Below are 14,652 nucleotides of genomic sequence, written 5' to 3'. Positions count from 1 at the left end.
CCCAGACACACAGCCGTAGATGGCATTCCAGGTACGAGACACGAGCATCGCTATTCTCAGTCCGACGGCCGCGGGGGGTAAGCAATATGGCCCCGCCCCGAGCCAACAACCCGAAGCCCACCGACGACAGCACCCAGCACCATAGCCTAGACAAGTCTCCGCGGCAGCCAGAGAACCGCCTGACGGCCTTCTTCTGCAAACTGCGGCCGAGCAGGCGCCCGGAGCGGGGGGGCACCGCGCGGCAGGCAACAGACAACGCCGGGGAGCCGGCGGCGCACTGTTCTATCCTCGCCCGGCAACAGCAACACCGCCGCCAGCGACAGGCGCTGAAACGATCGGGCGACTTCCTCGGCGTCACCGGAGTCAACCCCTACACAGGCATCCTGGACATCGTTACGCCCCCAACCAGCAGCGAGGAGGGGGAGGAGGACGGGGCCGGCTCATGCGTATCGTCGTCGGTCATACCCCGCTCGAGCCTCTTGGCTGGGCTGTCGAGAGATGCTCAGGATGCGCGCGACAAGTATGAGATGGCTTTGGCTAAACGGAACGCCAGGGTTGAGAAGGAGGAGAGGAGGTTGGCGCGGGCGGAGCAGAGGAAGGAGGTTGTCAGGGAGGTGGTGAGGCAACGTGGGGTCCAGTGGACCAGGGGAGAAGGGAGTTGGACATCGGTTACGGGAGCAAGGCAGTTGGGATCTCTTCAGGGGAGGGGGATTGTAGAATCGCTACCGGGAGAGATGATCACCATCCGACGGGATTCTTTTTTAGACATGACGGCGGCAGTGGTGAACGCGACGGAAGAGTGCCACCGCCACCGCCGCCGCCGAAGCAGCAGCAGCGCCGGAGAGATGGGCATGGCATTGGTTCAGCGCAGGCAGCTGGAGAAATCTCTAACACAGGTGTTGACGGAAAATGGAAATCTTCCCGGGGGAAGGCTGTCGTTGAGAACGCCGAAACGGTTCAAGATTCCGGCTCATTGCAGGCTAGGTCCATGTCAGCAGAAGCTAAGCGCCCTATCCCCGGAGTATCAGCTCGAGTAGGAGTCGGACAATTCTTTAGACTTCCGAACGTCTTAGACGGATCTCGGCAGTCTCTCCGAGGACAGCGTTACCCCCCGCACCCGCCGCGGCAGGGTACAGGAACTAGACGACGACAATTCAGCGGAGGAGTGGACGGGCGATCTGGACCAAGGTCTGGACAGTTCAGACGGCAGCAGTCAGGGCGAGGCTACGGATCCGAGCCCCTGGCCGATAGAGCATATCAGCGGCTCGACCCGACCGTTCCCGTCTGCCTGCACACGCATCATCACCACTACTACGTCGTGGCCAGCAGGCAAGGTGGGGGAGGCGACGCGCCAGGCGGAGGACTACAAGAAACCCGCTTGGCAACCGCGGGAGCACGGCCAAGAATGGGAGATGCGCAAGACGATGAGGCGGCCAGAGCATCCTTCTCACGACGGCGGACCCAAACCGGCAGCCACCCAGTCACCGCCTACCTACACCGCCTGCCTCGCGAAACTGCCGTGCCGCCATCTCGCCCAAACGGTCGCGCGCGGAGCGGCGCGGGCAGCGTTCCAGGTCGCGAGCCGAGCAGCGCCGGAGGCGACGACAAGGGGAGCGGCACCGGCACCGGTACCGGCATCGGCTACTACCTACCTTGGCAATCCCCATGGGGCGGGCCAGGCCAAGGCCACGGCCACGGCCAAGCCCGGCGCCGCTCCCCCTCCGGTGCAAGGGTCGGGGGGAGACGACCCCCCGGTGACAACGGTGATACCAGACGACAAAGGAGGCATCGGCGGTCGTTCCAGGCCGGCTGATATTGGGCGGGTTCTCGGGTCCTGCGTGCGGACTGGTGCGTCGGTGGCGGTCAAGTTGGCTTGGGCTTATTGGCATGTCGTGTCGCCCGTGTTTGACGGCGGGTCGGAGGCGAGGCAACGGTTTGACGAGGGGCAGGCGACATACCAAGACTGTGGTATTTGTGTGCTGGCGGTGATGTTCGTGTTCTTGGCGGTTTCGGCCGGGGTGTGGGTGATCAGGGGCATTGTTTGGGCTGTGAGGGGGGTTTGGGTCGTCGTTGGGGTCGTGAGGCTTGTGGCGGGGTTTGGGTGAGGTGGGGGAGAGGGTGCACAAACCTGTTGGTGGCGGGACAAGTCCGGGGTAACGGATGCCAACTCCACTTTGTGTTCAGTACAATAGTGATAAGGCAGTTATATTGGATTAGCCAGATGTGGTTGTGCCTCCTGTGACCCCGTATGCGGCGCTGTGGGTGGAGAGGCTAGAGTTGGATTCTGCTCCTGTCAGACTGGATGTGTTAGCCAGGGTGAGCTAAGGGGCTAGACTACAAGCTAGCAGATGCATATGGTCGGCATTTCCTTCTTGATCGGGCTTCCGCGAACGCGGCTGCAACTGACGACATTGTGTTAGCCTGGTTCGGGATTCGATGATCCGTCCGGCTCCGGCTGGATTTCATCTGCAATGTAGCATCTGTGGCTGGCTGGTGCATTCGAGGGCAACTGGGAAAGCCGTGGGAAAGCCGAGGTCACTTTCTCACCATCGGCTTCGTCACCGCTTCGTTGGCCTGGCTTTCCCGTGGTGCCAGTAAGATCGGCGGGGTGGGTATGATAGGCGAGCGAAGAGGCAGCGAAGTCCGGCGAGAACCTTGGCCGGTAAGGGCGATGCGTCCCGCTGTTTCATGCATTTCGCCAAAAGAGACATGTCGAACAGACCGGTGTGTCTCTGCGCCCGGCAGTCCGCCGTGATTCATTAGATATCCCGCCCGCCGGCGCTGCAAGCGGGTTGTCGCTTTCTGGCCAGACGGACGAGTGGAGCCCGAGGATAGAATCGGTTTATGCTTGCTGCAGCACGGAGCAGCTCACAGCAGCGGCGAGTCACGAGTCCCGTCGGCGCCGACTTTTTTTCAAAGGTTTTACTATTTTTTGCCTCACTCGTTGCAAATGGAATGGCTTCCCGAGACGGCTGGTCGAATTGAACTCGATGTCGTTACGTGTGTTTGCGGAGACAGTCGGCCCTAAATCTTTTGTAGATGGAGCCCCGGTTATCTCCCGGATCCGCTTCCGGTATAGCATGCTCCTCGCGGCTTCGAACGCTCGATGCCGAATCTGAAGCATTAGAATCTTATTGTACAGTTGATATCGCCATAGTCCGAAATGTGCTCAAGCAATTCTGCCGGCATGAAATTGGCTACTTGTCACGGTCTCTTTCTTATCTTTTATTCCCCCTTATCTTGCATCTTTTGTTATCATGCTCTGTTTATTATTCGGGTAGAGTCCTAGAGAAGAGTGCTGGACTACAGCCCCTGAGAGAGGTCTCTTACAGCCGAAAAGATGGGCTCTTTCTAACCACCTGAAGTCCCTGCAGAGCAGCAGAAGTTTGCACAGTAAATCGGCCGCCAACCTATTTATTGTCCGTTTCTTGCATCTTCTCTGCCGAGTTCATGATCGTTTCGCGCATGCACATGCCAGGGCCGCCGAGAACATGTCCAGTTCCGGAGGTACTGGGCCTTCGTAGCCTCCTGCTTCCGGACAAGGCAGGACGCCAACCTTGTTCCCTCAGCCCATAGCGGGCACGGATCTTGGAACGGCCCACCATATCCATGCGTCCCCGCCCCGATCAGGCCTGTCCGAGCCCCAGTGGCCAATTGTAGGGCACCCTTTAGCAATTCCGGTGGCCACCCCGCATTCCGTGAACCGGAGCCCATTGTGGTGCTCCGAATATCGGCGGCGTCCGAGATGGTCGAATTGGAGGCATCCGTCATCGCTGAGACTTTATAAGTTGGTAGCAGCATGCCGCAGCAGACGAAGCCGCCCGGTTTCAAGGTGCTTTGATACTTTCTTGAACCTTCGGCTTCCTCGCCACAGGTGCTCCAAACACACACAGGAGCATAACTCACGCCAGCTGACATCAAAAGACTGACGGCCACCCCACCTGACGTCGTTATCGCGACCCGCATCATATTTCTGGCGTCCTTCTGATAACCCGATACTAAGACCAATTGACACGAATCCCACAGGGAGGCTACCCCGTCGCGCAGATCCAAGATGCCCGCTGCCGAACGGTCCCCTCAGACCCTCTACGACAAGGTCTTCCAGGCCCACATCGTCGACGAGAAGCTCGACGGCACCATCCTTCTCTACATTGACCGCCATCTTGTCCACGAAGTCACCTCACCCGTGCGTCCCGTATTCCCGGCGGTGCACCCGAGAGACCGTCGCTAACCCGCAACAATAGCAAGCCTTCGAAGGACTGGAAGTCGCTGGACGTAAAGTCCGGAGACCGGACTGCACTCTTGCCACCACTGATCACGTAGGCAACATGAACTCTCTCCCAGAATTCCCAAGCAGGAAACTGACCGGTATGCCTCGTAGAATGTTCCGACAACCTCCAGGAAAGCACTCAAGGACATCGCGAGCTTCATCCAAGAAGACGACTCCCGGACGCAGTGCGTGACGCTCGAAGAAAATGTCAAGAAGTTTGGCATCACATACTTTGGTCTCAGTGATAAGAGGCAAGGTATCGTTCATGTCATTGGGCCAGAGCAGGGCTTCACGCTGCCCGGTACGACCGTTGTGTGCGGTGATAGCCACACGTCGACCCACGGCGCCTTCGGCTCGCTCGCGTTTGGCATTGGTACTAGCGAGGTAGAACACGTTCTCGCCACGCAATGCCTAATCACCAAGCGTAGCAAGAACATGAGGATACAAGTCGACGGCGAGCTGGCGCCGGGCGTCAGCTCCAAGGACGTGGTCCTCCATGTCATTGGCAAGATCGGCACCGCTGGCGGCACCGGCGCCGTCATTGAGTTCTGCGGCTCTGTCATCCGAAATCTCAGCATGGAAGCTCGCATGTCCATCTGCAACATGTCGATTGAGGGCGGTGCGAGGGCCGGCATGGTCGCTCCGGACGAGATCACTTTTGAGTACCTCAAGGGAAGGCCGTTGGCTCCCAAGTACGGCTCCGAAGAGTGGAACAGGGCAGTCGCGTACTGGAAGTCGCTGGCGTCGGACCCCGATGCCAAGTACGATATTGACGTCTTCATTGACGCCAAGGACATCGTCCCAACTGTCACCTGGGGTACGAGTCCCGAGGATGTCGTTCCCATCACCGGCACCGTGCCCGACCCGGAGACCTTCCCCACCGAAGCCAAGAAGGCGGCCGGCCGTCGGATGATCGAGTACATGGGTCTCACTCCCGGCACCCCCATGGAGGATATCGTGGTCGACAAGGTCTTTATCGGCTCGTGCACCAACTCCAGAATCGAGGATCTCCGTGCCGCCGCTCAAGTTGTCAAGGGCAAGAAGGTCGCGTCAAATATCAAGCGCGCCATGATCGTGCCGGGTTCAGGTCTCGTCAAGGAGCAAGCTGAGGAGGAAGGCCTCGACAAGGTTTTCACTGAGGCGGGGTTCGAGTGGCGGGAGGCAGGCTGCAGCATGTGTCTGGGCATGAATCCCGACATCCTCTCCCCCAAGGAGCGATGTGCTAGCACCAGCAACCGGAACTTCGAGGGCCGTCAGGGGGCGCAGGGGCGGACCCACCTCATGTCGCCGGTGATGGCGGCGGCGGCGGCCATTGCTGGCAAGCTAGCTGACGTGAGAAAGCTGTCGCAGTACAACGGCAGCCCTCACATCGAAGCCGCAGTTGCTCCGGAGCCCGTCAACGGCAAGGCGCATCCCGACGAGAGAATCGAGACAGACGACACGGAGAAGGAACTCCTCACCGACCAGCCCGAGGACTCTTCTCCGCAAGTCAACACCTCGGTCGTCCACGCCGGTGCCGCTGGCCTCCCCAAGTTCACCGTCCTCAAGGGGATCGCCGCGCCAATGGAGAAAGCCAACATTGATACCGATGCTATCATCCCGAAGCAGTTCCTCAAGACGATCAAGCGGACGGGACTCGGCAAAGCCCTCTTCTATGAAATGCGCTACCTCGACAAGGACACGGAGAACCCCGACTTTGTCCTCAACCAGGAGCCGTACCGCAAGGCCAAGATCCTTGTCTGCACGGGCGCCAACTTTGGTTGCGGCAGCTCGCGAGAGCACGCCCCTTGGGCGCTGAACGACTTTGGCATCAAGAGCATCATCGCCCCGTCATTTGCGGATATTTTCTTCAACAACTCGTTCAAGAATGGCATGCTTCCTATCGCGATCAAGAACAAGGAGGATCTAGAAAGAGTGCACGCCGAGGCGGTTGCGGGCAGGGAGGTGGAGATTGACCTCCCGAATCAGCTGATCAAGGATCAGCATGGGAACACGCTCTGCTCGTTCGAGGTGGAGGAATTTAGGAAACACTGCCTCGTGAACGGCTTGGACGACATTGGTCTGACGATGCAGCTCGAGGATAAGATCGCAGAGTTTGAGAAGAAGATGTCGAGGGAGACGCCATGGCTGGACGGGACAGGATACCTGAAGCGTAAGGGGATGGGCGGCAAGTTGGCGGTCAAGGCGGCGCCGGTGCCAAAGACGAATAGGGGGGATGTGAAGACTGAGCCGCTCGAGTGGTAAAAATGGGCGGTTTCCTGGTGGAGGTGTGATGATGATAGTCGGTTGTGATTCTGTTTTGTGCTATGATACCTAGGATGAAGTTCTCCCTTCTGAGTTGGCAAGTTGCAGATGGGACATTTTCCCCAACCTCTCGCTCTTTGTGCATAGTGGAGAGTCTTGCGGATAAAAGTAACGGCTGGTTTTTTTTTTTTTATTTTCAATTTTATTTTATTTTTATTTTTATTTTTTATTTTTCCTTCCCCCCTTTTCCGCAAACGTGTTCCCAAGCAAGTGAGAGATCTCAGCTTGACATCGGGATTCTCTGCACCCAGGGTAAACCGGTCTGACATGCATAAACACCCGCCTATTCTGTAGTTAATGTCAAAGGATTCTACGTATAGCGTTCTTAGGGAAGGTTTTTGATGCAGAGCTGACATTGTTATAGTGCTGCCTGATCTTGCCTCGTCTGATCATGTCTGAACCAGCACAGGGCTGGCACCTGGCCGACACCCCGATTGCTTACCTAGGGAAAGAGGTGTTGTTTTGTCAGCACCTATTTTAGCTCTCTCGGGTGCGTGTTGGCGATTCCCAGTTCAGTGGCGTCGATTGATATTAAAGAGTGCCACCACAACGGGCCCTTTCGCTAGCAGCGCGCTTCAATATATATAAGGCTGAGGATGCACATTGTTTGGTTGCGGCTAGAATGCGATTCGTGTACTACACATATGTACGGCCCCCTGATACAAGACGGCGCACAATCATGGGATATGCCAATCTCACCCTGCGGCCAAGCTCTTATTAAGCGGCCGTCAGTTTTACCTCTTCCCGCATGCGGCCCCGCAGAATCCCGCCGGACTATAGACTCCAGGCACCGAGATTCTGCGCCACTCTTCTCGGCGGCGTTCCATTGGCATGGCACCCTACCGGCCAGGACACTTAGTAACTCCGAAGGCAACCGCCCCTCTGGTTCACAATGGTGGTTGGGTCGGCATGCAGAGATCATCATGCAAGCCTAGGGCGCTTTCGGTGTTTCTCCCCGTCGTCGTCCCTCCCTCGTGGCGGCCACCCCGGCCGCAAGCCCCCTGGCCGGCGCAGTGTCCTCTTGCGACGCCATGTTTTGCTATTTCTACCCCTGATCTAGAATGGGGCAAAAATGCTGGCTTGATGACACACTGGATGAGTAAATAGGTGGCTACACGTGTATGAAAATAGTTGCTTTTCTTCCCAAACAAGGCCATTTGCCCTCCGCGGCTAGGGACCCGAGGAGGAGATATGTAAGACTCAATGTTCCCTCGACACAACCGTAGGTGACATCGAACGCTTGTAGTGCAAACGAGAACGCAATGGCCGAGTTCACCCATTCAAGGGCCAGGTCCCGGAGCGACAGAGGCAGCCTGTCACCACCAACACACACCTTGTCAGACCCCCCGAAGAAACGGACACGAGCCAGCAAGCCTAAGGTGCGGACCGGCTGCATTACATGGTACGTGCTACCATCTCCCTCCATAGGTGATGGGTAATGACCGCTCATGCTAAACCCCCTTCTCAATATAGCAAGTGAGTGGCGACATTTTTGATACGGCGTGCTAGCAATAGTTAACCGAACCCCAGAATCCGACGGGTGAAATGTGGCGAGGAGAAGCCGGCCTGCCTCCGATGCACCTCGACCGGTCGGACCTGCGACGGGTACGACAAGGGAATCCTCCCACGACCACCCCGTCCGGACCCGGTACGGACGGCCGAGCTCGCCAAGGCCGAGTTCGTCAAGGCATGTCAGCGGAGCGAAGCCCTCCGGTCGATGCGTCGCATCGAGGCCGACATCGATGGCACCGAAACCGACAGGCGCTCGTTCTCTCGATCCCAAACCGCAGCCGCCAACGATCTCGCTGCACTCCTGTGCCCGTTTATGGCGTTCTGGACCCGGGTGGCCCCATTCACCAACTGCCAGGACGAGGCCCTCAAGCACGCCGTCGTAGCCCTGAGCGCCGCCTACCAGCTATTCCAGCGCCCGGACGAGCCCGTTATTAATGGCTTCGCTCGGGACTACCTTGACGTCTTCACCATCCAGAATTACAACAAGTCGATCGAGCAACTGAAGCGCCACGTGGGGTCGTCCACCGCAGAGAGCATCCGCATAACGCTCGTCTGCTGCCTCGCTTTTATCTCGATCGAGACTCTGCGCGGCAACCACGCCGTGGCTGTCACACACCTCATCAACGGGCTCCGCATCCTGCAGTCGCTTCCCGCCTCGGCCTTTGAGTGTCTCGAAGACGGCTCCATGTTTGTCTGGCCGCCCACCCGCGAGACCCTTCACATGCCTGATATCATACAGCTCTTCGCCCGTCTCGAGCTATCGGCCTGCTTCTTCACCCACGGCATCCAGCCCGTCGTCTCAGAGCGCGGGTACCGCATCCGCCGATTCAACGACGGATCCGTCGAGGGCCCCTTTACCGACCTGTTCCACGTCCGCAGGGCGCTATGCAGCTTCCAGCACGACGTCATAGCGCGGCTACATGAGATCTCAGCTGCCTCGGCGGCTGGGGAGTCCGCAATCTTCTGGTCTGACCCTACCCAACATAGACAGCAGTCATGCCTCTTGGCCCGGAGCGCCCGCCTCGGCGCCCTCGCGGACGAATTCCTCCCCAACTTCGACGCCGACGCCGATCCAAACACGCCCGAGGTGTTCATCCTGTCTCTAGACCTATTGCACTTCCGCTGCGCGCAGGTGCAGTTGTCGCTAGCCAGCCGGACCGCCGCCCCGGTTCCCTTCCCTTATGCGGCCGCGCCATTCCAAGAGGGCGCCCGCGCCTCCCCGACGCTCAACACGCTACCCTCCAACACCGCCGCCCTCGAGAACCACCTCCACCAAATCCTCCACCTCACCTCCCGCCTCGCCGCCTCGCCATTCCTCGCGCCCAACCCCACCACCGCTCAGGCCCGCGCCTGCTCCCTGCTCGGAGCCCATCTGCTCCCCGGCCCGCTCAGCCTCGTAGCGAGGCACACAACTGCAGACTACACGCGCGAGGCAGCGATGGGGCTGCTCACGGAGGTTATCGACCGCGTAGCCCCCGGACCCGGTCTCGATGCGGCCGGGCATTACCACCACCACCACCACCCGAGCTATGACCAGGCAGCGGGAGCGGGAGCGGGAGCGGCGGCGGGGCAGATCGAGCGGGTCATCAGAGCCGCCCTGGCGAGTCCGAAACGGGATGAGGTGGGCGGGACGCTCCTGTGCGGCGAAGTGCCCAGGGCGCTGATCGGGGCCGGGGGGCTGCCCCGGCTTTGGGATGCGTTGGTTGTAGTGGGAAGCGGCGCTGGTGATGTGCCGGAATAAATTGCAAGGTAAGTAAGTGGGTTAGGTAAAGGGTGTGGAATATTAATGGATTGGCGGTATGTATGTACAAGTAATATTAATAGGCGGGACGGAATATGCACTGAAGGATGGGCAGCTTTAGACAGGGATCGGAAAAAGGGGGGGTCTAAACAGCGGGCATTGAGCGATTGCATTAGAACAGGTTAGACGGCAAGTAATATTAGTATCCTTCTCCTTCCTACACCACTTTACCATATAAGAGTTGTGCTGGTCCTTCTACCGCTAAATACGTAGGAAAACCCGTACCATATAGGCCGGATGGAAACCCTACATCACCAAGTAATAGGAAAACAAACAATAGTAGACACAAGTCAGTGGCACAAGAAAGGAAGGCTATAAAAGGACCTGAAGACTCTTCGTCTTCGACTTCGGTTTCGTCCGCCCCTTCCTCTGCTTCGGCCTCTTCGGCCTCGAGTTCTAGCCGTCGGGCTAGGCTCTACTCCATGAAGCGACCCGAATCCATCAGACAGCCCAAACCCTTCCTCAATAGCCTTAGGTTCCGGGAGCCCCGGCCCTGTCATACAAGGCTAAGGTCCCAGTGGGTTCGAATCTCAGCTTTCGACCAGGTTCTAGGCTTCGGTTGTATTTAGACGGTAAATATTAACACGGGTATTGAACGTTTCAGCTGCTCGCCGCCGTTCCAGTATCGTAGTGGCCAACCGCAGGAGAGACTGTGGCACAGGTGAAGGGTCTCATCACGGACACGTTAGTCTAGCCAGAGACATGTAGACATCCTATGCCAGACCGATCTCGCTACCTTCAGTCCTTTATTTATCCTCCTATCTATTTTCTTCCTGCCAACCATCAAATGGCCCCCCAGAAACGCCAGCCCGCACTGATTAAAAAGAGTAAAGCATCTATCCATCGACAAGTACAAGAGGGGTATTCGGCTTGCGCGCTGACAACCGCAGCACTGCTCTGAATGCTATCAAGCGAGAGAAACGAAAGCCAAAGCCAGCAAATTAGACACAAGAGATTAAGGATCAAACCAGGATATAAAACCAGATACAGACAACCCTACTAATTTTCCGGCGCCTATCCTACCCCGCCTCGTCCAGTTCCCCCATCCCAATTCTCACCCCAGAACCCAGAACCCAGAACCCGGCCGAGGTAAGCTCGCTCACAGCTTCCCGGCAACAATCTCCTTCTTGAAAATCCGCACCCCCTCCACCTCGCAGAACGGCACCCCCTCAAACGTTTCAATCTTCTGCGCTCTCACATCGTCATCATCATCGCTCTCGCTATTCTCCCCAGCCAAGTCCGCCTCAACCATGGCCACCAGGTCCATGTTCGTCATGGGCAACGGCTTCTGCTTGCCCTTGCCGCCATCCTCCGCCGTCTTCCCGTCCTTCTTCTTCTTCTTCTTCTCCGGATCCGGAACGACCCTGACCAGCCTCTCGGCCCTATCATCGTCGTCGATCGAGATCCACTCTAGCTTCAGGAACGGATAGTGCGAGATGTTGTCAATGAGGAACCGTTTCGTCTCGCGCATGACCCAGACGCACGTGTCTTCGTTCCGCAGCTGGATGATGTGCAGGGCTCTCAGGCTGGCCAGGCCGGCGAGGTGCTGCATGAACGTGTGCTAATTCAGGGCGAGGTTAGCACAGCGAAAATACGACGCCGACGGCGGGATGAATAGAGACCACAGAGGGAAAAAGGAAAAAATAAAATAAAATAAAATAAAGAATAGAAAAAAAATAAAATAAAACGCACCATAGCCCGCACGCTCATGTTACACGCCAGCTCCTCGAGCTTCCGCCCCTGCCTGCACAGCAACAGCACCGTCTTCTCGTTCACATCCCACGCCGTATCGGCAAGGTTCTTGATCATAAGGCGCCGCAGCTTCGGCAGGTGCCGCCGGAGGGCCAACTTGCGGATCTGGTCGATCGTGACCTCGGTCCGCGGCGCGAAGCTCTCGGGTCGGTACTTGATCTCGCGCTCGAGCATGAACAGCTCGTGCAGCTCCTCGAGGCCCGACACAAAGTTGAGAAAGATGGGCGTCACATTGTCGGTGAAGATCTTGCGCAACGGCAGCGGCGCCTCTTTGTTCTCCTTGTGCAGCAGTGCCCAGATGGGGTTCTGGATGCCGACGTTGAGCAGCGTCAGGCGGCGGAGCGCACGCAGATCGACCGCCCGCGAGAGGACCGACGCCTTGACCGGGACGAGGTAAACGCTGAGGGATTGGAGCGCAATGCCCCTCGTCTTACGCAGGTACTCGCCCATGTGCTGGATGTGAGCGTGTAGCATGTTCGCGTCGGTCGTGGTGGGCGTCATCCTCTCGGCATACTCGATTTCGGCTTCCAGGATGCTGATCTCCCTCTGCATGTTGTGGATGCTATTGTTAAAGCTTAGCATCTGCGACTCGGCTTCCATCAAGCTCTTGAGGTCTGCCGCCGAGCTGTGAGCACGCAGCCGCTGGATTTCCCTCTCCAACTGGTTGGCGTAGGCCTCAAATTCCTCGAGCTTCTCGGCCAATTCCTTATAGTTGGCCTTTTGCGCGACCAAATTCGCCAACGCCCTTCCGTATTCGGCCTTTGCGTGGGCAAAACGGGCTGCCCCGGACGACGATGACGGCGACAACGACTCCTCCTCCACGGGGGCCGCTGTTGGCTCGTTTGCCGGGGAGTCGTTGGCTGGTGGATCTTGTGAGTCGATAGAGAGCTCTCCCTCCGGCTCTTCAATGTCGATGTCATCAGGGCTCACGTCTTTGTTTGCCGCCTTTGCTTTCCCAGAGGTTTCTGACTGGCTAAAGAGGCTCACCGCGGAGTCGCTCGTCTCGGCAGACGCCTCAGCGACTGTATTCTCGGGTGATTGACTGGCATTCGAAGATGAGGTATTGGAACCATTGGGTGTTTCTTGTTCGTTCCCCTTGGGCAGCTTGACCTCGTCAAGGTACTTTTGCGCAGCGCGCCCAATCATGTCGAGAACGTCCTGGGACGCCGCAAGATCGCCGGTGCCGTTCACCTCCCCCATGAGCTTCGACACGTATGTCTTCATCTGAACAACGAATTCCTCCTCAGATTTGGCGGGAGGTTCTCTTTTCCTCTCCTTCTCCTTCCCCTTGTCGGTTTCACGGGCCCTTCGAGTTTTGGTGTCCGGGAAAGGTTCGGTATCGAAGATTCTACCGAGCACGGCTTCTTGCAGCTTCTTCTCTTCTTGCACCCGGAAAGCCCTGGCGGGTCCACTCACGTCGTCGCCTTGCGGTCCAGGGGGCGGCGGGGGCGGCAAAGGCTGAAAGTCGTCCTCCGGATCCGACTCTTCCGGATCGGCGTCAATAGAAGGACTCCGAGCCAACAAAGCGAGCTTTTCCGAAAAGGAAAGCTTCAGTTTCGAGAGAGTTCCGGCGGAGCGCCGGATGCACGACTTGAGCTCCGGGACAATGTCGAGCGAGTCTATGTCGAGGACGGCGAGGCTCTTGAGCTCCTTAAACCCGGACAAGGTCGGGGGAGGCTTGGGGAGAGGCGCTTTCTTGGGGGCTTTGGCACGGTGTGGCTTCGGTATAGGGACCGCGGTACTGCCCGGGGTGGCCACGTAGAATGGAGGGGGTAGTGGCGGAGGGGCGAATCCTGGAGGAGGAGGAAGCGACGAAACTGGAACATGTGCCGGCGGCGGCGACGGAGTCGAACCGGAGGCGCTGTATGGGAGCGGCAGCGGCGTCTCGAACTGGGAGGGCCCTGCCTGCAGCCTGATATGGACATGTGAAAGGGACCCGATCTGGTGCAGCTCGTTATAAACCGGACGGCTCAGCTCCACTCGAATATTCCATCTGCGCAACCATCAGTGTCTGGGGTGGTGAGAAAAAAATCATATCGGAGGCAGATGGATGTAACAATGCATCCAACCGCGTGCAACCGTTGGGATGCGGCGAACCAAGCGAGCACGGGAGCACGCGAGGGACGGGGCAACGGGGCAACGGGGCAACGGGGCCGACTCACTTGAAGGACTCGAGGGCTTTCGCCTTGCGCAGGATCAGACGCAGCAGGGTGTTCATAAACTTTCCAGAACTGAGGCTCGCAAGGTAGGGCCTGTAGGCGCCCTCGGCCTTGTCGCCCATGTAGAGCGTGTCGAGACAGAGGGTCCTGAGGTGCTGGGCATAGTTGTAGTCACTGGTGACGAATGTGTCAAAGCCGCCGGCAAGAGCATCGACGGGCCCGTCAAACTGCAGGTTGTCCTCATCGGGAAAGACGATGCGGAAGTGGCGGTAGAGCTCGGCGGCAGCGAGTTTGTGGAAGTGCTTCGAGACCAGCGAGAGGCAGACCAGGTCGCGCCTAGGGCAGTGTCTTATTATCTCGGCTTGCACTTCTCCAGGCAGATCCATGAATGCCAGGGGACGGCCTGCGCGGGGCTCGGACGAGCCCGAGGAAGCCATGGCGAGGTGGAGAAGGAAGGTAAGGTATGCGGTTGGAGAGGCACGATGTCGGGTGCGATAGCAGCGCGGAGCCAAGGAACCGGCCCGGGTGCGAAGACGGACCTGGGGACTAACAAGCAGTTAAGCGAATTGCGCCGGGGAAACCCTTGCTTTCTGGAGCAAGACAAGCCTGTCAAGAGGCCTGGATGGTGGTAATTGTGCCTCTAATCACGGGAGCAATGGCATTCGCGAGATTTTGGATGCTTTTTCTTCCCGGCGCAAAAAGCAACAGCAGCAGAGGTTCATGGGATGGGGTGCGTGCAAGAACGGTGGATGGAGCAAGGGCAGCGGAATCCCCATGTCTGGCCAAGTGCCGGGGTAGGCTCTTAGCGCGCGGGCAGCCAGTGGGGCGGCGATCAGTTAGACCCGCTTTATCTT

The 14,652-nt window shown here is 58.2% G+C and overlaps 4 protein-coding genes across 4 annotated transcripts; 3 read left to right on the top strand and 1 right to left on the bottom strand.

Moving 5' to 3' along the window:
* Positions 1-86: 86 nt before the first annotated feature.
* On the top strand, positions 87-2,105 carry MFIFM68171_08958 (uncharacterized protein; the record flags this gene model as incomplete). The annotated part of the gene is made up of 2 exons (XM_071064377.1): positions 87-617; positions 1,074-2,105. 2 exons carry the CDS (start codon positions 87-89, stop codon positions 2,103-2,105), a joined length of 1,563 nt encoding a protein of 520 aa, XP_070920478.1.
* Positions 2,106-4,054: 1,949 nt separating this feature from the next.
* Positions 4,055-6,514, top strand: LEU1 (3-isopropylmalate dehydratase; the record flags this gene model as incomplete). Its single annotated transcript, XM_071064376.1, has 3 exons — positions 4,055-4,186; positions 4,245-4,319; positions 4,382-6,514. 3 exons carry the CDS (start codon positions 4,055-4,057, stop codon positions 6,512-6,514), a joined length of 2,340 nt encoding a protein of 779 aa, XP_070920477.1.
* Positions 6,515-7,973: 1,459 nt separating this feature from the next.
* Positions 7,974-9,827, top strand: MFIFM68171_08956 (Transcriptional regulatory protein moc3; the record flags this gene model as incomplete). Its single annotated transcript, XM_071064375.1, has 3 exons — positions 7,974-7,976; positions 8,105-8,179; positions 8,247-9,827. 3 exons carry the CDS (start codon positions 7,974-7,976, stop codon positions 9,825-9,827), a joined length of 1,659 nt encoding a protein of 552 aa, XP_070920476.1.
* Positions 9,828-10,986: 1,159 nt separating this feature from the next.
* On the bottom strand, positions 10,987-14,235 carry MFIFM68171_08955 (Putative f-box domain-containing protein; the record flags this gene model as incomplete). The annotated part of the gene is made up of 3 exons (XM_071064374.1): positions 10,987-11,448; positions 11,580-13,632; positions 13,802-14,235. The coding sequence occupies 3 exons, from the start codon at positions 14,233-14,235 to the stop codon at positions 10,987-10,989; spliced, it is 2,949 nt and encodes a 982-aa protein (XP_070920475.1).
* Positions 14,236-14,652: the final 417 nt, after the last annotated feature.

Source organism: Madurella fahalii, assembly GCF_045866475.1.
Source record: "Madurella fahalii IFM 68171 DNA, scaffold_5, whole genome shotgun sequence".
Taxonomy (NCBI): Eukaryota; Fungi; Ascomycota; class Sordariomycetes; order Sordariales; genus Madurella; species Madurella fahalii.
Note: the sequence above shows the minus strand (reverse complement) of the source record. Positions and strands in the feature narration are given on the sequence as shown.